General features: G+C 37.2%; 2 protein-coding genes across 18 annotated transcripts in view; both read left to right on the forward strand.

Annotated features, from left to right (window-relative positions):
• Positions 1 to 1,716: 1,716 nt before the first annotated feature.
• Positions 1,717 to 6,675, forward strand: LOC135198757 (uncharacterized). Of its 2 annotated transcripts, none has more exons than XM_064226650.1 (2): positions 1,717 to 1,923; positions 3,479 to 6,675. In XM_064226650.1, the coding sequence occupies exon 2, from the start codon at positions 3,917 to 3,919 to the stop codon at positions 5,780 to 5,782; it is 1,866 nt and encodes a 621-aa protein (XP_064082720.1). In that variant the 5' UTR covers positions 1,717 to 1,923; positions 3,479 to 3,916; the 3' UTR covers positions 5,783 to 6,675. The 2 variants fall into 2 exon arrangements, with proteins under 2 accessions (XP_064082720.1, XP_064082721.1); XM_064226651.1 differs by lacking the exon at positions 1,717 to 1,923 and adding an exon at positions 2,468 to 3,212.
• A 5,519-nt stretch (positions 6,676 to 12,194) lies between these two features.
• The window catches only part of LOC135198758 (far upstream element-binding protein 1-like), a 77,169-nt gene continuing 67,198 nt past the window's right edge, over positions 12,195 to 22,165 (forward strand). For 3 of the 16 annotated variants that reach the window (XM_064226665.1, XM_064226656.1, XM_064226660.1), the window contains exons 1-3: positions 12,231 to 12,354; positions 16,442 to 16,480; positions 17,784 to 17,859. In XM_064226665.1, the coding sequence (XP_064082735.1) occupies positions 12,271 to 12,354; positions 16,442 to 16,480; positions 17,784 to 17,859 (199 nt within the window). In that variant the 5' untranslated portion in view covers positions 12,231 to 12,270. Of the gene's footprint in view, positions 12,355 to 12,555; positions 12,580 to 12,705; positions 13,002 to 16,441; positions 16,481 to 17,783; positions 17,860 to 22,165 lie in introns of those variants that run through there. The other 13 variants (XM_064226655.1, XM_064226662.1, XM_064226657.1 and 10 more) reach the window with 9 other exon arrangements.

The following is a 22,165-nucleotide window of genomic DNA, read 5'->3' on the forward strand; positions in this document are numbered from 1 at the left end:
GTCTCGGAAATTAGGCTATGTACAGAAACTGTAAACTGTATTTGCAAATAAACTCACAAACAAATTATACTCTCTTCCAACGAGTACGAAGAAGTAAACAAAGTAACTCTGAGCCACATGCAAAGGTGAATCTGGTGGGAAGTTCAGTTTTAGCGCCCCACTGAAGTATGTTTTCTCTGGCGAGGATCTCACTCGTTTTCTATAGTCAAGTTCATAGAGGTCGATGACCGTCTCTGTCCGCTGTCCCGCTAGACGATGCCAGATTTCCGGAGATTTACCCTAATTCTTTGACCCAGTTGTCAGATTCAATGGGGCAACAATCCGAGGTATATAGAGGAGTATTAGAAAGTGAACTATATCATGATTCTTGTTCGCAGAATGAGCGCGAGACTTTGTTGCCGCCTTTGTTTATGTAATTAAATACTTCACTCATGCTAGACATTTCCGTATATTTTAGAGGAGTGTATTTAAAGAAGATAGTCTCCGACTGACGGGATTGGGTAGCTAGAGTCTGCAGAGAGATAGTGATATAATTTTTCCTTTTTCGACAGTTTCGTACATCGCTCTTTGCCTGGTGGAGGATCAGTAGTTAGGAATCACTATAAAATCATATGAAATTTCTAAAGTCAGGCAAAAATGAGTTTTGAGATTGTCAAACTACCGTTGTTCACGATTCTTTGCAGAAGGCATTTGTTTGTGTCTGCCGGTGCATGCGCGCGCTCACATGGGTAGCCTATATTAAGCTGCTTTGCTCAACGACTGATTATCCACATCGTGTCTGTCAATGGAATTTTTTTGTACAAAAGCCAACAGTTCTTCCTTAATCTTTGTCTCATAACGAGTATTAATGGCCGATACTTACGAAACTCTTGGTGAATTACGTTGGTTTTTAATTAATATAGCAAGACCATAGTCAGTGCATTTGTTATTCCTTCTGAGTGCAAGTTCAGTGCACGATTATTGTGATGTAGGTGATGCGCTTGAGAGCTACTTTGTCATGCTGGTGTTACACACACACACATGTTTTATTTTTTTTCTCTCTCTTTTTAATTGACAAGCTAGGTACCTATCAATATAACCTTGTAGGGTACAGTGCACGGTTATTTGCTCGTGATTTCCGCTCAGAACTCCCTGGTTAAAACAAAAATTATCTTGAGAATTATTTCATATTAGATTTAAGTAATGGTGGCACGTTTCTATTTCATCTCTTATAAAGTAATTTAGTAGCAATGTAGTGTTCATAATGATAACGGGTATTATTATTATTATTGTTGTTGTGTTGTTGTTGTAAGTAGTTTTTTCCGTAGCAAGTGTGCTAATATTTGTGCGAATCGTGACAGCGCATTAATTAATTATACTTCTAAATCTATTCCCTTTTAAAGGAAAAAGATTTTACCGACTTAATAACGCAACGATGAGGTAACCTCGTTCTTCTCTTATTGTCTGGTGTTTTGCAAGAGATCTCAATGCGACTAGGTCACTTAGGCGTGCGTCCAACAGGTTTTGCAATATATATATATATATATATATATATATATATATATAGATATATATATATATTTATATATATATATATATGAGTGCAGCTCGTATAAAGCAAAACGCTTTACTTGAACAATATATTTCGACTAAATTGTTGACTGGACGATGTTATGTCACAAGGATTAACAACATTTTGATACTAGACAGAATGAATTCAACCACGTGTACCTACGGGGAGAGAATAGAAGAGTAAATGTCGGCAGATGGCATCGTCACTGGAGGAAACGAAAGACCAGTACCTTCAGTTCCGAGTTCAAGACTTCAGTTGCATACGAGCGTTGTTCCAGTGTTGAACCAACCTAAGTTGACGAAAGGGATCATTTGCCATGCGACTCTTGGAAAATGCAGTTTATTGCATTTATTATGAGGTTGGCATATAAGGTAAGTTTTAGTGTACGGAAACTTATGAAAAAATTATATTGGAAACAGTTATCTTAGATGAGGTCAAGACATTCTGACCTCGTCTTTGTCACTACCTAGGTATCAGTGCTTGATGCCTTGATCACATTTATATTATATAATCACCTGCAGGGTATTTGTCATTCGTTTTTAATATATATTTGTATACTAGGGTATAACAAAGAAGAAACAGTTATTTATGTTGATTAGCCGTACTATACTTCTTACCTTATTTTCTTTTGTCGAGCTGTAACTTGCAAGAAAGTGTACCTATTACGAATTTTCTATAACCTCTTGTTAGTTTATCTTATTTGATTTCAGATGTCGCTTCAACTGAACAAAAAGTGAAACGAAATAACAAGAAGTATACATAGAGATATTGAACGTCAGTAAATGAAGCAAAATAGAAAAATGCAATGAAAAATACTCGGTCATTAGTGGGCAACAACTTATGTGAGCCACAAGGCTAGACCAATGTGGGAGAGATTCCTGAAGTCCCGTTATCCGTAAACCGGGCCGGGGTTGTTCCAACGAAGGAGTCAGTCAATATTTTGCCGTTTCACGCCACGTTCGATTTTAATCCTGTTTGTCTAATTCGTTGACATGATCGTAGTTTGTGATGAGCTTTAAGTGTTACACGCAATCACGCACAATTCAGATTTGTAGGCAGTACTGAGTGGAACAGAGAAAGACGGCTATCTAATATGCAGAGGCCTAGTGTGTGAAGTATTCTGAGCAACTGAAAATAGTTATAAAATGGTGTTAGTATCAGTAGATGCTTAATTCTGCGTGAACTCACTCAACACAGAAGAAAGCCAATCCTTCTTCATCGTTAATTAGATGCCAGGTTAATGAATATACTGTACATTAAAGTAGATAACTAAGGTGCCTGAGTTCTTTGACCAATGTACTGCCTTCAGTTAAACACATGCAGTTTTGTCAATATTAGTTAAAGGAAGTGAATACTTAACCCCGATTACTCAATAGTTTCACCTTTTGTTTTCTTGTTTTTTATAGTGTAAATATTTTGATATGAAATCATATTGACGTTAACATTTTGTCTTATCTACAATTTTCAAGATGTCAAAGTTAATTTAGCTTACATGTGCCATCAAAGATCATGCGGATAATATTGCTTCCTTTCTATTTATGTTGTTATTTGTACTGATGTCAATTACAATATCGCCAATGAAAAGGCACGTTGCCAGATAGTATATTTTCCAAGTATTTTCCCCGAAAACTAAAAAGATCTCCGCATAGTCAGATCTTAGGTAATATAACTTATATTGATACTTCGCGTATTATTGTTGAAATCACACTATAATAATTTTGCTATATTTATCTTCATTTAGTTGAAATCACACTAATAATTGTGTTATATTTATCTTCATTTAAGGCTTTTATTTTTTGACGCAATGCCCTGAAAGCAGACTATTGTGGCTGCTGCAGGTTTCTGAGCATTGGTTAATTGGATGAGGCTGCGAGCCCATCCTCATACAACGTTACATCACATCATTAAAATCTGTTCAATTTCCAGGTGAAGGATGTTTGTGAGCGAGAGCAGCCGTTCACTTCACACTGACTGATGTTCCAGATCCCACTGAATGAGGTTGGAAGACGAATTCCAGGAAAGTAAACAAGAATATATGATGACGGAATGAACAAGAGATCCTCGATAACTGTAGAGGGAGACAGTTATCCCTACGTCGCAAGGTCATAATGGAATCGCACTCATGTTCTGATGCTCAACTGTTGCTGGATGTGTTTCTGAAAATGAGTGTTTGGTTTTGTTCTTGATAATTCTTTGATTACGAGAGACTTATTATATTATTTTATGTTATTTATACAGCATGCTAACCAGTAGTTCCTGCACTAGTAGCCTGATATGAATTGCAACTTACTACATAACAGTTGACACGTAATGAAACCAGGTCATGAAGAGTGCAGCAAATATCCGTTCACAAAATAAAGCAACATGTTTTCCATGAGACGAAATTTCCGAAAACCCATTGTACTGGCTTTTCTTTTCGTGTTTCTTTGGATGTTTGTTATTCATGACGATGAATACCTTGAAGAGGAACGCGAAGACCAAGAGCCTCCTATCAGAAGTGTCCAAAAGATTAACACCTCTCCTCGGGACATTCAGAGGCGCAGAAATGTGGAAGACGTTATATTTGGTCAAGGTATCCTGATAGCACGGTCGATTAGCACGGTGCCGCAGGGTAATAGTGAATTAGTTCCAGGGTCTGGAAGTGACGTCAGTTCAAGGACGAAAACGAGTGATGCTAGGTTACTCCGGAATGGCGAGAGTGATAAAGTTGAGTTTCATGAAAAAGGGCCAAAGGGAGCAGTGAACTTGGTGAGAGTAAACGAAAACAGTGATCAAGATATCCTGGAAGCTGAAGACTATCCTGTCAGATATAAAAATTCAATAGATGAGCCGCAAAGACTGGAAGGTGGTAACCCACCTACCGTGAGGGAAAACGACAGCTATTCAAAGGGCACATTCAAGGAAGCCCATGGTGGTAGATTTCCTCCTGCGTGGATGCGCATTACAGATGATATTTCCACCTACAGTGCCTTCTGGGATGACCGGGAACAGTTGAATGAAGGTCCCGTGGCTCGCATCTTGGGTGCCCTGAGACTGAAGAGCGATATCATGCACGAAGAGAATAAGTTCTTGTGGAAAGGAACCGTCAAAGAGGAACGCTTGAACTGCACGTGCTTATTGTGGTACAGGGGTAAAAGAGAGGCTCATGAGGGAATTCTGAAAGCTCATGTTTTCGATGAAGGACGAAAGGTCTTTGGTGGTACGTTCTTCCTATGTTACCCACAAGGAGCCAACAATACGGAGAAAGGTCAAGTAGACTCAAAAGGAACAAATGTGAGAGCGATTGAAACAAGACCTTATGCTGTTTCACTACATCCTCACGATACAGTTGATGCTCCTCATAAGCTCATTTATCTCAATCACAACTCAGTAAGCAATGCTTATCACCCTGTGAAAGATAACAGCTCAGCTGTGTGTGTTCGAGCGCTGTTTGGACCTTATGACGATGTTAGTGGAATTGCGCAATTTGTGTCTTATTACAATTCTGTCTTGAACGTGTCTCATTTTTATTTTTACGACTTGGCCGTTGCCCCCCAAGTATACGAGCTTATAGAATCGTATAGAGGTTTGGGTCTTGCATTTGAAATGTTTCCGTGGAACCTTCCCACAAGCGAATGGGGAGAGCTGTGGGACATGGGATCTCTCATATCCCTGAACGATTGTGTGTACAGAAGCTCTGGTAAGCATGCTTTCGTTGCAATTGTGGATCTCGATGAGTTTATTGTACCAAAGAAGGCCTTCCATGGTCTAGCGGAGCTCTACAGAAACGTTCTGAATTTCAGAAGGGGTAACCATGGTGATGCCGTTTTATTTTCAAATGTATTCTTCTGTTTAGACTTCAAGGAATCCAGGAGTTCGTCCTCGAAGAAAAACGAAAGCTTTCCCATTTTCGAATACACAAGAAGAGAATCTCGGCTGTGGCCTCCCAAAACCCGCTCGAAAATGCTTGTAGTCCCAGAGGCTGTAGTGACTGTTGGACATCACATGGTCCACGGTTTCGTGTCGAAGACCCTCACGAACAGGAGCTCATCGAAGCTCTTTGCAGTACTGCATCACTACAGGGTGTGTGAAGATATCCGGCTGGGGATGTTTAGTACTGGCAAGGAGGTACTCGGTCAGTCCACCGTGAGGGACCTTTCAATGCTGCAATACAAAAAAGTGACAATGAACTCAAAAACCATGAAATTGTTCAAAAAATGTATTGAAGGGCTCGTAACAGGTAATTCCTAGTCATAATTAATCGGTATTGCTGACTAATGCAGCAACAGTGATTGATGCATCACGGTGTGTGCTGATTTCTGTGCAGTTTGCAAATTCTGGACAATCTGTTGTCACAGGGAACCCAGAGACAATTTTGTAAAGAATTCACAAAAAGACCAGTTTTGTTAGTGTCAAGATTAATCAGATAGTTTTTGTTAATGAAATAAAGGTGTGTACCTTTTTATGACTCAAAATAAAACACCTCAAAGAAAATGTCTTTATGAAGGGAATATGATCGTGAACATTGTAACTCCATCCCAGATTAACCAATTCATCTCGAGTAACACCGAGTTAGTTTTTTCAGACCGCAGTACGATGTAAAAGTAGGGTGGAGTGGGTAGTGTCGTGGTATGCCACTCAGATGTCACGGATTTGCGTCTCCCCTAGGTCGTTGAAAAATCACTGGCTCTGTATCGTGATCAGTTACAGGTTGCAATGTGGCGTCTGCGGTGGAAGGTTGAAACCATCGTTCTATGGAAGCTTGAATTGAATCCAAGTCAATGGCCCCTGTGCTTGTTCCATGTGGATAGTTTTCATCTGCTGAAATAATTTAATAATAATAATAATTTTGTAGTCATCTCTGTAAGAATTTGTAAGGGTTTGCATTGAATTTCCTCCATTGAAGCAGATGTGTTTTCTACACGTAGAAAGTTTTTATTTGTTTCAAGTGCAAGTTTATATTTGCTCAACGGTGTGAGTGAATTTCTTGAGAAGTTTGACAGGAATCCAGATTAAAATCTCCTTTCAAATTATAGCAGTGAATCATGAAGTAATCGAATATATTTTCCTTCAGTGGCATGTAAATGCTTTCATGGCTTGCTCTCTCTCTCTCTCTCTCTCTCTCTCTCTCTCTCTCTCTCTCTCTCTCTCTCTATATATATAATATATATATATATATATATATATTCTATATTATATATATATATATGTGTGTGTGTGTGTGTGTGTGTGTGTGTGTGTACACCACAATTTTCACCAAACCTTGAATTTAACTCTACTTTTTTTGTACAGAAAACGAAATACCTGTGGAAGGCGAGTAGTTCTGCTTGCCATGAAATATGTATGTACGAGGGCCTGTGGTTGACTTACATAGACTATATCGGTGGAACCTGGCTCTAACGTTCAATATAAGATTGTCGAGATTTCAGATTTGAAAAGATAACGTTCATATCCAGGATAATAATAATAACAATTGCATTTTATTTCCTGTAGTTTCAGTCAGTCATCAATCCGGGAATTACACTTTATTTTGAACTGCTAACTGTGATAAAATACGGTCTATTTCTTTCGTGATTTTGATTCATACTGATGCTAATTACCAACTTGTCATGAATTTAGGACGCTCAAGATTTCTTTATTTATGACACTTGCATCTGGCATTCTCTCCAGAAAAGACACCATGTTAACTAAACGTACTTTCTTTTCCCTCTCCTTTATGTATTAGAGAAATTGTAGCAAAAATTATATTTTTCATTGAAATAAAAGAAAATCACAACACTTGGGTTTTATTCCACATCATTCATCATCGTTCGTGCTTACTTTAGGAAGCAATGTATAATGAAAGCAGCTTATTGAGTTAATACAGTAAACTACGTAAGACTTGTCATTCACTTAAGTGGAGAGAAAACCAGGGTGACAATTCATGGCAAAAAGTCACTTGCTCTTGTGTTTGTATTATGATATATTCTAGACTTCTACACATGTATATAGATATACTGTACATATTTAGTTACACAAAAGCAATCGGTACTTAGTGCCACGGCACTCGGTTTGAGAATCACTGCCATAGACCGAGGCCTTAACCTCACACCAACCCAGTGTGAGCGAGTTCTTTTTGGATGCAAGGCTTTGTAGTGACGAGCGTATCGGTGTGAAGAAATCGAGTGTTATCATCATGGTCTAAATAAGCTTCAACCATAATTATCATAATCCACCGGCAAGTCCAGCTATCATTCGAGAGGCATTTTTCACTCCGTCCTACATTAGTGAACCCTGAAGTGATTCATCTTGTCATTTTATCTGAATGATATTCCCTTCAACCCCTCACTCATTGCTTGTTCATTTAGCTGTTTTACAGTAACATATATTAATATTTGGTACTGTGGTTGAGAGAGAGAGCGATTAATATTTAGTACAGTGGTTGAGAGTGAGAGAAAGAGATTAATATTTAGTACTGTGGTTGAGAGGGGGGGAGGGGTGGGTAGGGGTTTGTTCTGTGAATAAAAAGTGCGATAAAGACGTGGTAAACAAAGAGCCATTGAATTGGGGTGTGGCTGATGAAGGTCGGAGACAGACAGAGAGAGAAATGCCGTTAATTTTGTGTCCATTTAAATAACTACTACTCGCGTTATGAAACGAAGACTATGGATACTGAGAAACTCCAGGTAATGCATGTGTGTAGTGCATGTGGTGTGACGACGATGCTGTGTGTGGGTGGGTGTGTGTGTGTCTGGTTTAAATCACTCGACCTTAGAATGCATCGCTCAGTGGAAATAGCGATATGAAGATTTGCTAAAAACGACTGCTTGCCAAGAATATGGAGAATTCGGTACGGTAGAATTACAATCGGCCATAAAAGAAATCCTGACTACTCACTCAACTCATTGATACTGAAACTTTTGTTTCCCGCGCTGCTGGGTGTATAAATTTGCGCAAAACCCTATAAACCAAGGTAGGAAGCACTTACTCCTCTGTACCTACATTTCATTCTTTGTGACATCCCTCATTGCAATATTTTCCCGTTCATTTCATTTATTCTTATTTTCGGTACCTACACACGAGTATGGGGTATTGTGGTACGAACGTTGTTGCCGAGTATCGCATTCGGCACCTTCACTTTTTTTTTTAAACTAGGGAGAAATGAAAGCGACAGTAAAGAATGGGTCACAGTCCATTAGTACTACGTGAGGCTAAGAGCGAACTCTAGGGAATATTAGCTCACGAATAAAATTATTTTCTGCTATTCGCTGCTTCTACACCAAATATTCCAGAGTTAACAGACTCGGACACTATCCCATGCTCCCCCTCCCCCGTTCCCTGCACTTTAAATTGTAATGGGAAAAATATTCCTTTAATTATTAGTGATTTATTGAGGAATTGATTCATCATCCTCCTCTAATATCTTTACACTGCTGATGTAAAAGTGATTGGAACTGTGAAATGTTTTCATTTTTGTTTTGAACGTCGAGTGCGTGGTAGTGTAGCCATGCAGTCCCTTGTTTTGTATATCTTTCACTTTGAGTATGGGAGCGCTGTTCTGAATCTTTCGTCTGCATTTTGGTAACACTAGCAACACATGTAATGAATATTTCCAGGGATCTAGTCCAGGAGTTCTGAAGACTAGGTAAATTAAGCAAGTCCAGGAGACTAGGCCTAGGAGAAATTTGGCCTGATGTAACGAGTAATAAAGAAACAAGCTGAATACCAGGAATTTTCTTCAATACCCCTAAAATCAGCACTTCAATTACCTCCCAGTGGGAAGACATCACTTGACCTCATCAGTAATAGGACCCATACACACAAGGAATATCATGTAATAGCAGGTAGGACAGGCCTACCCTAATTCCCAGGAAGCGTAAACGTCAGTTTTCATACCCACCGTGTCAACTATGACACAGTACCATGCTCCGACCCCTGTCTCCAGGCAAGAAGACTGACAACAGTGCATATGTATACTAATATTATTATTCTTATTCTCGTATCTTAATGTCATGGTGGGGAAAAATCCGCCCGCGACAAAATCTTGCGGATTTTGGTACTAAAACATTTCATCAATTCTTTTATTCTTGTCCATATCACAACTGCACACTTTAACGTTGTATGCAAGTTTGTCTACATAAACCTGCGTCATCAAATAGAAAGCAGTGGGATTCATTAAGTAGTTGCAAGACTTACACTTTGCTGAAACAAAGAAGCTTTTAACCGAGGCCCAATCAAAGTCAGTACAGTCATGGACGCCCGCACATAAGGGCGAGGGGGCACTTGCTCCGCCACCCCCCTCTCCTGAAATCCTGGAAAAAAATTATAACATTTAACTACATTACTTAGTTTTCCTTTCAATTTACATTACATTCTTTCAGTTTAAGCAAATTAAAGGTATTATATATTATATATTTGTATACAGTATACAACCGCGTTGTTCTTTCAATTAATATTAAATTTTTATTTCAGTTGAAGAGTATATGGAAAAATAAAAATTAAATAGTGTAACGTTGTATTTTTTCTTTATCGCATCTTGCTTCACTTAAATTATTGGCATCGAAATTCCACTGCACACACACATATATATATAATATATATATAATTTGCCCCTCTTGGAAAATATACTGCGGGCGCCCATGAGTACAGGATCTATTTAAACAAACATTTGCTCAGTTAGAATTTATAGAATGATCGGAGCTGATACGTAAACAAGTTATATTTTGCCAGTGCATTCTTGCCTGAGGTAATATTGGGAGTTGGTGTGTTGGGGGGGGGGGGGGAGGTGACGCAGACAAGTCTATTGTCTCAGGGGAGGTGACTGTGAAGTGCAGGGAGAAAGAAATTAATTAATTTCTTTATATATATATATATATATATATATATATATATATATATATATATAGTTACTGCATATGACATTGGTATATTTTCAGGTTAAAAATAGACATACTGGGAAACCCATTTTAAGAAATAGGTATTACAAGCTGCGCTTCAACGATTATAAAATTTAAACTTTAGGCCAATTTTTATTGATATTTTTGTAGTGCATATTTATTTAGCATTTTTCTAGTCGTGGTATTTATGTCCGGCTAGTAAACTTTATAAACAAGTATCAAAGCAGTGATAAACACACACATATATAGCTACATCGAGCTAAAAAAATTGTCCTTTAATATCCAATTCACTCTACCTCGGAATATGTTAACCGAAGGGGATTTTTTTTTTTTTATAGTTGACAATAATTTGGCCGTGTCGATAACGTCACTGAAGTCCTGACTTCTCTGTCCGCTGGTTCGAACCCACGAGAGGACGAAATTATTATATCAAGTAAAAAAAAACCTCTTCGGTTAAAATATGATAATAATATTAATTCTGAGGTAAAGTGAATTGGATATTAAAGGACATTTGTAGCTCGATGTATGAATATGAATCACGCTGATGTGATAAAAATTCGTATCATATATAATATTATATATAGATATATATATATATCTATATATATATATATATAATCATCATGGGCTCATGGCTGTCACTCGATTCCAGCATGAATGCTCAGGGATGTCGTTACTGATGGGTTCTTATGTGGCAATGAGACCAATTCTCGAGCCACATACTCTGTCACATTGGGGCATGTGTTGTTAGGTGGGAGTTGAGGCTGTGGATGGACTTAACGATCTTGTCTTGCAGCTCTACGATTCTCGAGATATATATATATATATATATATATATATATATATATATATATATATATATATATATATATATATATATATATATATATATATATATGTGTGTGTGTGTGTGTGTGTGCGGTTGTGTAAGTGTGTATGAGTGTTTGCATGTGCGATATATATATATATATATATATATATATATATATATATATGATGTGTGTGTGTGTGTACATATATATATATATATATATATATATATATATATATATATATGTGTGTGTGTGTGTATTTGTGTGTGCGTGCATGTTTGTGCGCGGGTGCGTATGTGTTTGCATGTGCGTATTTGCATTCTTAGAAGATGGGCGCTGTATGTTGTATATGCTAGATTTATCCAAGATCCTTTTCTTCACTTAGTCGAATTTAAAAAACTTTCTCGGAAGACACTGACGAAGCAAGCTTTTTAGCCCAAAAATTCGCATACTTTCATGTTCACGTACCCATTACCCCGATGGTGTTTATGGTCCAACTCTTGAACCCGGTGTCCCAAGCACGTAAATATTGTAATTTCGTTGGATGTCACATGTACTCAATGGCGCTAGTGTATGTTTTTATGGCGGGATTTTAAAGGCCCCGGAAGGTTCCCTCCACTGAATAATGGTTTCATAGGATAATTCAAGCTAGATATCGAAGTTCAAATTATAATCTTAAATCATATGTAAGAAGCTCTTGTAATATAATAAAAACTAAAAATCACGTACGCCATTCAAAATAAGATATTAATGCGGGGTTAAGTGACCTCTACCGGTGGTATTAGGGAACTAGTCTCTCTCCCTCGGTAATCGTAAGTTTTCTGCTGAATTTTGTACCCTCGTTATTTCTGCCGATAATTTGTTAAGAAAATTGTCGCGGTTTCTAAGGAAACATTTTATACATGCTTCTTCACAAGAAAAAATATGTGTGTAATTTTAACAGTGCTCTATTAGACTGAAATCACCTTTAAAAAATTATTGGAAGAGCTGTTGAAGCTTTTCTCAAGAGTTAGTTTGTCCCGGTCATTGATAGAGGCAAGCGCCGTTGTCCATGATGGCAGCAGCTGCAGGACCTGATAGTACCAATTTTGCTCAAAGTTCTGCTTTTGCCGACGCTGTTCAACGCGCCAGACAGGTGAGTAGTATGTCTGTAGCTTTATTGGCTTTAGAGGAATGGTATTTAAAAATATTTTCAAGGCTAACACGTGGTTGAAAGTGAGGAGGATGCGAATCCCATCCTCGGCACTTCGAGAAATTCCCGTAGTTGTACTAAAGGGACCTTCATCGATTTTTCGAAGGAATTATTATTTTGAGCGTCTTTCGGCTCGGTATGACGCAAGTGTGGCCGTAGATGACGTCCGTAAGTGTCTGCTTGTGGGATAAGGTCTTGAAGTGTCATGGATTGACTTAGGTTTCGAAGATTGGTTAAACCTGACGTCACCAGCGAGTCGACGAGTTTAATGGCGACGCCGCATGGTGTATTTCACAAACACGGTGGTAAATAAGTTTTCCTCGAGTGATCGTTATACTGCAGCCCTTTGGCGGCATTTCGGATGTTACGGTTTTGGCGTTGGTTGGTTGGTTGAGATTTAAGCCTAACATTTTCCCCCTAGTTTATCTTGGCTGAGGTCTGAACCGCTAAGCTACTGTGATGAAGCTCAGGGTCGACGAGGGTAGGACTGCCGGAGACTGAGCGATCGTAAGGTTGTGGCCACGCTACCATTGTAAATGGAGGATTCTAACGAGGGAAACTTTAGTAACCCCCAGAGCAATTTTCATCACGTGAGTAGCCTGGCGTGGGCCATTTTATACTGTGGGTTAGGTCAAAGCTTTGAACGAGGACCGGCAAGCTACCCTTAATCTACCACTGTAAGTGTAGCTTGGGTAGGTCGTCGTCGTTTTTTTTTTTTTTTTTTTTTTCTCCCGGACCTTGGAAATATTAGTCTGACTCCAGCCACACTTTAAAGTGATGTCATAGGCCACCCTGCCATGATCTGGTAGGAGCCTAGTGATGCCTTTTTTTTTTTTTTTTTTTTTTTTTTTTTTGCCGGTTTTCTTCAGAATCCCACGTTTAAGGTAAAACTCAAGACTTACCGTGCCTCTGCTGTAGTAACTAGGTATCAAATTGTGTAGTAGCGATGTATAGTACCAGCCCCTTGAGAATGAACTGAAAAAAAAATCTGCAATTATCATAAACACTACCAAAGGCATAGATAGCTTAAAACATGAGCCAAAAGTGGTAAATATTATGGTATCTGACTTCAAGGAATCTGGTTATGGTATTAGTCTTCAGTTTTGCCTGGCTAACCCACTGCACCCCCATAATTAAGGGTGAAGTGGGTTAGAAAGGAATGATAGAGAATGAGTTTAAATCCAGGATATAGGCTATGCCTACAGTAGGCTGAATCTTCCTAATTTTTCCAAACTTTTACTTATCCTGGCGATAAAGATGTGGTGGGTTAAAGTGCTCGAGGTTTGCGCATGTCATTTCTGGCGACCTATACTTTATTGGAAGCAGATCAAAGACCCTATAAAAGGTGGATACAACCAAACCTGGCCTGGCCTGGGGCCTCTCCCATGAACCCCCAAATGTGAGACCATGTAAAACATTTATACAACAGTAGCCTGTTTGTTTGGTGCTTTGAAGTTTAATTTTTTTATTTTTTTTATTAAATATAAGATGTACTATATAAAATTTTTCTAAAATGTATGGGAATTGTATATACCAAAAGTAAGCCCTTTATGCTCTGAAGACGTTGAGATTAATAGTTTATCTGGAAGCTTGAGTATCAGAAATGGCTTTAAAGAATAAAAAGGTTATGATTGAGGCAAATTTGCGTGATATAATTTCTTATAATTTTTTGTATATAATTTCTTAAAATTTTTCGTATTTCTATAAACCTTGGATATTGATTGGTAGTGATAAGAATCATGGTTAAGTTGTCCAATTCAGATTCCTGGGCTCAAGTACTACTAATTAGTTTTCATTGGAAGTACAGTAGGCTAGTTAATCAACAGTAATAATACTTATGAGGCTACACAGATGATGTGAATTGTAGTCATATCAAAGATGGCAGGTGTCAACTGGCCTGTCTTGAACTAAAACTGGTTGAAAGCCACATTTTTTCAAAAATTGTACCAGAAAACTTAGTGTTATGCAATTTAAAATAACTAAAATGTAGACTTGAAATTAATTAATCAAGACCATTTTTAAGGTGTTTTAAAGTTTCATTATCTCAGTAAACCAAGTTTTATAGGTCCCAAAATTTTTTACTTGTAAAAAAAACTTTGAATGTGGCCAGAACACCACAATAGAGTTATCGATGCTAATGTGGTTGATGTTTGCTGTAGTTATTTTTTAGTATAATCGAAGTGTTTTGTACTTCTTAAGTTACTGCTGAGATTGTCACATAAACCAGTTATCCTTTTTTGTATATAAATTGCTCTTCATGGTGATTGGTTGGACTCCAAGTATATTCTTATTAATCCTTGGTTATTTTACAAATTCATTAATTTCTAACCCCAGTCAGTGTATAAGAAATCTTTCAGTTAGTTTATGCATTTAAATTTTACACTGCTTTAGCCATTTGACGAAATTATGAATGGTGAGGTTAATTTTGTGGCTACTAATTTGCCATGATTGTAATCATTACTAGATATTTAGTGTAAGGGTTTATTGCACTGTATTTTGAAACTTTTAATTAGCATAAATTATTTTCATCCTACAATGACAATTACAAATTTTATACATAAAAAGTGTAGGTATCTATAGGAAATTTGTAATGTTCTTAATCCCTGACCATTTTTGTAAATTCATGGTTGTTTGTATTAAAGGCCTTGCAAGGTCAAAGTATTAGTTTGCTACTGCTGAACTGATATACCAAAACTATAATACAGTGGACATTGATGCCTGGGTCTAAAAACTGCTGTATTATAATAGCTAAGGCAATTTATATTTGTTGGTTTGGTAAATATGCAGTACCTTTGGTAAACTTTGTAACTAGAATCAAAGTACTTTAACTTTAAATTATTCTTCTTGGAATACAAAGCAGTGCTGTTTATGTAGGGGTATTCTTCATTGCCAGCTGGAATTGGTCCTTGGAAAGTTGCAACAATGTTGTTAACTATGGTAGGTATGTAAATTGGGGGAAACTCAACCAGGCACACCTTCTGAAGCTGCTGCCAAGTTGGAACTTGGTAACTTTCTGTATGCATGGTTTTTTCTTGTGAATTATGGATGTTTTCAGAAGATGAACAGCAAAGGTGTGATAGTGTGGTCTGTGGATGGCCCACCAGTATTATCCTTTCTGCCGGGTTATGACCTGCGGTCATCTCGGTGGAAATGGTTGGGGAATGAAGAAGACCAAAAAGCATTATTGTTATCACGCGGAGGTAATACTTCTGCTTAGATACCACTGAATCTTTGTGGTTGCCTTACTCCTCCTTTAACCAACACCCTCTTGAATACTCTTTCTTGGGACCTCTGGCGACTGCTCAGCATTTTATGCTGGACAGAACGGCATCTTGCTGAAGATGTTGGAAGGCAGAAGGCTAGGGCTGAATGGGATGAGTGACTGCTTCCCTTCTTTCTTCCTTCATTTTCTTCCTTTATAAGGCAACCTTGAATCAAATATGCGCTAGAACTGGTAGAGATACACAGTCTAGCATCCTGTCTCACAACTTGTGCATTAAAGATGGTACTCTCATTGCTCTCCTGTGTAATGGGGCAAGGTGGCTACCTATCTGATTTTATTTACCTACTTTTGGCTGCGCTCCAACTTTTCATCCCTTGTAGGGTTTACACTTTGTTCTCCCAAGAATGTTTAACAACTGATTCCAGCTTACACTGATGATTGCTCTTTCATATAAGGCTCTGGTTTGTATACTTGATTCAAAGTTTCAAGGACCAAAGTAGCCATGTACTAGCCACACAGAAATATCATCACTCCTGGTTGTAGCTAATACTTTATTAGTCTATCAAGTAACTGGCCTGGTTTGCTCATAGTTTTTTTTTTTTTTACAGCTGTCTATATCTCAAAATTTTAATCAAAGTATTTGGTGATAGTTGACAAATGGCATATGAATGTAACTGCTAATACTTGTATAACTACTAGCTTTGCTAGTCTTTGAAATCTCTATACCTTAAAATGCTGCATGTGGTAATGTAATTAAAAAAAAAGGTTTAAGAAGATGTTTTATTTACATAGAAAATGCCTTTACAGGTTGATGATAGACAGAATGAAGATATGAAGAGACCAGAGGTAAACCATAGAATAATTATTGTTACTAAAGAGACAAAAGCCATTACATCAGAAGTAACAAGTTAGTTATGCTTTAATAACAATTAGTTCATCACACGTCATCCAGCGTAGCTACCAAGAATTTATAAATGTGACATTATCTTTTCCTTATGACTAAACAGTGATGAAAAAGAAGTGAAGTTTTAAAGGTTGTAAGGTTTTCAGTTGTGATTATTGAATTAAATTCAGATTTTCATACTGTATAAAGTGGTTGACGTCACCTAAGTATTCCTCGATGTGAAGGGTCTATGTTATTGTAATAGCAAGGCTCAAGTTTGTAACTTCATAGTGCAGTAATTTTGTGAGAACCAACTAGAGAGGAAGGCTACAAAATAAGTTTGTGTACAAGGTTTATATTTTTATCCTTATGGAAAAATAATCATTATTTTAAATGGGTTGTAATTATTGTCTTTTAAATGGGTTACTTTGGCGCAGACTGGTCCTGTCATTGAAGCTTGGTAATAAGGTTGTAAACTAGTGTTAAGTGGAATTTTGACAGTTACTTCTTGGACTAACAGGGTCACTTTTTCTTCAGCTGCTCTGCGGAAGAGTTGTCTTAGTATGTACTATTCTTAACCTTGGGTGTTGAAATTTTGGTCAAGTTTCTCTTGTTGAATGGTTGATAACTTTGGCATGTTAGTTTTTTAATGCAGTATTGAGTAAGAATGAGTTTTTTAATGCAGTGTTGAGTAAGAATGCCTGATGATTCTCCCGCATGAAAAAATTATCGGTGTAGATGTCCTTCCAAGTTGTAATCGAAAAAATGATCAGTTTAGATGTCCAAGTTGTGATAGAGTATTGGGAGGTTTCATGCTGCTTGTGATGTTGACCCTCATTAAAAAGAACACCCTGGTCATGGATATTCTTAATACTACTTCACTTAGGGAGGTATTCTCCATGTAAAAGTTGAAGGTTTCTTCTCTTGTAGATGGAAATTAAAGATAATTGGAATTTTTAAAAATTACAAAGATGTCTTTTGTACCAGTTGTACCAGTCATTTGCATTTTTCTCTGTTGCCGAAGAAAAGTGACCCAGTGGGTGGGTGCCCTACCCGCCACATTAACATGTCAACTGTTTACTTAGTACAAAGCATGAACAAACTGGGTCAGCTCTCGCCAAAAGTAAACCATCTACTTGATGTATGTATAATGAGGGTAATACAAAATTTGATTATAAATTGTTTTCATGAAATGCATATTGTTTTTGAAGTCTAGTTGGAAATTGTTGATAACCGTGATATTTACACAGTTTTCCTTTGTTTCAGATTGCTGCGAAGATCCAGCCATCTGGTCAGAAGCGTCCATTGGAAGAAGCAGAAGGTGGCATGGATCGCCCGCAAGGTAAGTTTTGTGTGAGAATATAATAAGAATCTCGGGAAGAATTGGACCCCATGGTGTAAGATGATACTGTAGGCATTTTCATACCAACTCTGTTGCTACAAGTTAGGGTTAAGGAAAAATATGCTTGAGGTACTCAATGAGTAGGGTGGGTTAGTTAGCATCCCATTATAATGATAGTTTAGGAAAGGGAATCTTGAATTACATTCCTTTGAAAATTTGATTAGATTTAACAGTGCAATGAAGAAGCAAAGGCAGCAATGGAACTTCCATATAAAAAGTTTTAAAAATAGTCCACGAACATCCTAAATCTTGGTGGTTTGATATTGTTTCATCTCCGTACAATTACAGTAATTATGTACATCAATACAGAAAATTTCAGTTATATAGTGTTAAAATTTTTAATAGAGATGCTGCAACTCAATTAAGCATACCTACTTCACCATATGACACTTGCTTCTCTCCCTTACAGTATGACAGTTTCCTTCTTAAGAATGCTTTGATCTGTATGTTGCATAGTGCCTTCATAAAGACTTGATGTGCCTGTGCAGTTCAGGGCATTGATTGTTTTAGTTGTTAACCTTAAGAGTTGTCGATTTCTGTGATTCTTTATGATGTGATTTACCTCTTTAGAATGCCTCAGGAAAGTTGTCAGGGTCTGCCAAAGCATTCGGATAACTATTTCATCCCTTATCTGGATAAATACCCTTTTCTCTCGTTGGTTGCCTTCATTTACTGTTTGGTGGATCAATGATGATTCTGCTTCTTGCAAAGGGGACCCTGTAAATATGTATCCTAAGTCCTCTGTGTATGATTCTTTTCTACTTGTAATTTAGATGTGGGTCTGTCTCCCTTTTTTAGTTCCTTCTTATAATATTGGGAATGTGTTTGAGCATATTTATCTTTTATATCTTTAATACTTCTAAAGAAGAAGCATCAAATCTACCATTAGTATGGAGGCATTGATAATTCTAGGAAAGGAAGGTTGTTGTTATTCAAAATAACTATCCTCGTCCCCATGAAAGTGGTGGTTATAGTTTTGTGTTGTCTTTAACGCCCCTAAATTTCAAAAAGTCCTGTTCAGCTTTAGTTTTAACTTTGATTATTTATGGAATTACCTTGACACTATGTACACACTACTGAGTGGGGCCTAGGCTAGCCTGCTTTAAGTGAATTTTGTCTGCAATTAATTGCCCACTTGCAACTAACAGCATGCTGTATGGAGAATTTCATGCTGTTTGGTTTAAAAATTCAGTAGCCTAAAACCATAATATGAGGAAAAAGGTAATATCTGGCACAAGATGTTGGATTTGGTTTATTAAGAAAAACTAGTGTATTTTTAGGAACAACGACAGCCACGGCAAATGATAGTTGATGTAATGATTACCATCCTCGTATCTTCATGTAGGTTCCACCCACTACTCCCAGCATTTGTGCTTTGACCCACACTATCAAAGCTGTTGACCTTATGTATTCTTAGTGTTTCGTTACTTTTTCTGTTGCTGGTGATAGAATAGTGATCTTGAAGAAATAGCCCCTAGATAGCATTCACAAAGCCAAATAATAATGGGGAAAAAAAAAAAAAGTGTAATCTGCTCTGATTGTAAATCATTCACAACAAATGCATTTGTGCTTTTTGTACTAGACTCCAGGGGAAGAGCGCAAAGCAAATATGGTTTACTGTGTGTATCAGGCAGAATGGCAAAACTATTGTTCAATCGTCATGCCTTCTGCATCCAGCCATTTCAGACGTACACATGCGTTCACATGCACCCCCAGCTCTTTAATTTTTAAAAGTAATTTCTCTTCATGATGCTTAATCTAAATTTTTCATTCTTGTGTGAGACTGACCATCGTATGTTTTCACTTTTAAGGTTTTAATTCTTATGTATTAAATTCATGGTATAACTAGTAGACAAGAATTCCACCATACTAGGTACGAATGAAAATAAGTAGATACTATAAGTTCTTGTTAACAAACATGCTACTGTACTTGACTAAAATTCCACCAGACTAAGACAAACTGGCATCCATGGATCAGTAGGCCTTGCATGATTGTAGAATAAAAAAAGCCCAATATCAATGTATGGTTTAGAGGCAGGTGACTTTGAATAATGCATTCTTGAAGAGCAGTGCATCGACTCCATAATATTTTAAGTTTGACCCAAAAATGCAAGTGAACTTATTCATGAAAATTTTTGCGTTTTAAAAAATGGGAAATTTCAGCTGAGTCATGCAGGTTCATACAAAGAATTGGCCATTATATGAATATCCAGTCATAAACCAGTAAAAAGTTTTTGCTAAACAAGCATGAAACTCTATATTGAATACAATAGTAATTATTTTATCACTGCCACACTACTTACATGAATGTCTCAATTTTCATGCCCCCAAAATCCCTGGCTAACAGACCAGTGTAGTTTGCTGCTCTTCAGCAATTTTAATGCTTGTACTTTTCATTAATGCTAATTATGTCCTTTACATATTGTTGTAAGTTGAAATAGTACATAGTTTTGATTTCAACAATGTGTGGATAGTGCCATTAGTGCACCTTATGTGCTGCACTATAGGCATGATCAGATGGTGCTTAAAGCATTGCTTTGGCCTTTAGGTGCACCCAAGTCTTAGCCTTTTATTTTCTTTTCATTTCCTCTTCCTTTGTTTCAGTCTTGCTTTCCAACATATCCATGTTTAGATCTAACATCTTAGCGCTTTGTCTCCATTATTCCTGATCTCGCTTGCCAGCTGTCCAACCACCCCAACCATGTATTTATAGTCTGAAGCCCTGAATGGCCAAAAGTTCCCAAGTGCTTGTCTTGACAGCCTAAATTTCATTAATCAGATATGCACAAATGTCACAGGAAGAAATAACATCTAGGATTGACTTTACCTCCATTTTCTTTGTCACAAAATACAGCAGAATCCGGTCCTTGACTGTATCAGAACTCAATAATCATATTTTGATGTGAAATTGCAAGTAAATTTTTCACCAGCACAAACAAAAAACTAGAATCCAACCTGATGAACCACATGATTTTTTGTAAACAAAAGTTTCGCTCAGTCGCCGCTAATTGCCAATGTTTGTAGTGGTGGTGGTGTTTTAAATATACACTTTTACATGAATATTTTCTTAGTTTTTGTAGCTTTCTGTATTGTGTTTTGATTCAATCAGGGGTCCCAAGACAGCCATTGCAGACAATCTGAAGAGGAAAATGAGAACTACAATAATTTGACTTAAGGAGATTATTGAATTGAAGTATATGAAAAGCATTTGTGTGACTGAATTAGCGTCATATTTTCAATATTTTATTAATTTGTGATATTTAGGTTTTATTTTCAGTTATAAACTAGTTTCGTGCCTACCTAGTACAGTGCTTACTATACCTAACCTGCCTATGGAGCTAGGTCAACCATTGGCCGCATGGGACGTAGGCCAAATTTTTTTACATTTTTCACGTACTCTTAAAAATTAAAAAGGTCATCTAGTACTATATGTTATTTAACTTTGTTTATAATAACTGGGGGTCAAGAGGAGAATCCATTTTCCATTTAAATTCTATTCAGATCTTGACTGAATCTTATCTCGACGCTCCCTCTGGAACAGATCGGCATTGAGGTACAGGGTTCTACTGTAATATTGTAGTTGGAGGAGTGGTTTTTGAAGGATATTGCTTAGCAGTCTTCCCAAATAGCTATTTGGTAAATAGGTTAATTGGGTTGTAATGAAATGGTTGTCATTAAGCCAAACAGGGTTTTCAGTTCCAATATATGTTGATCATAGGGAGATATTCCATCTCTGCACTCATTGCAATTTTTTTTATTTTTTTATGCCAAGCTAAGTAAAGGTTTCTTGAATGCTTACGATGCTAAATATTATGACTGCCATTTCTTTGGCTCCAGAAATAAGGCCATGTATGATTTGTTGGCTGGTATAAGAAAGATATCGCTCATAAATAGTAAGGAGTACTTCCCTTCCACCTTCGAGATCATTCTTCAGTCGTATGAAATCATGAGGCAAACGTTCACATATCATGGGTGTAGGGCTGGTGCTTGGTTGCAATGGAGGGTTCTTTATCTGTGGGTTCAAGTCTGATGTGTTTTGGGTTTTGGAGTATGAAACTAGGGCTATATATAATTTTAGGATTTATACAAACTAGTGCATTAAATGTAGATTAATTCCCTGTAAAGAGGGGTAGTGCCATCAGTGCACCTCAAACAGTGACTGTAGGTATTATCAGGTTCTTTGTAATATAACTTCAGTCCCTAGTTGCAATCCCTTTTGTTCATTTAATTGCCTCCATTCATATTT

Source organism: Macrobrachium nipponense, chromosome 22, assembly GCF_015104395.2.
Source record: "Macrobrachium nipponense isolate FS-2020 chromosome 22, ASM1510439v2, whole genome shotgun sequence".
Lineage (NCBI taxonomy): Eukaryota > Metazoa > Arthropoda > Malacostraca > Decapoda > Palaemonidae > Macrobrachium > Macrobrachium nipponense.

Excerpts from the sequence above, each read along its gene's own strand:
- LOC135198757 (XM_064226650.1), top strand. The coding sequence starts at position 3,917 with ATGTTTTCCATGAGACGAAATTTCCGAAAACCCATTGTACTGGCTTTT.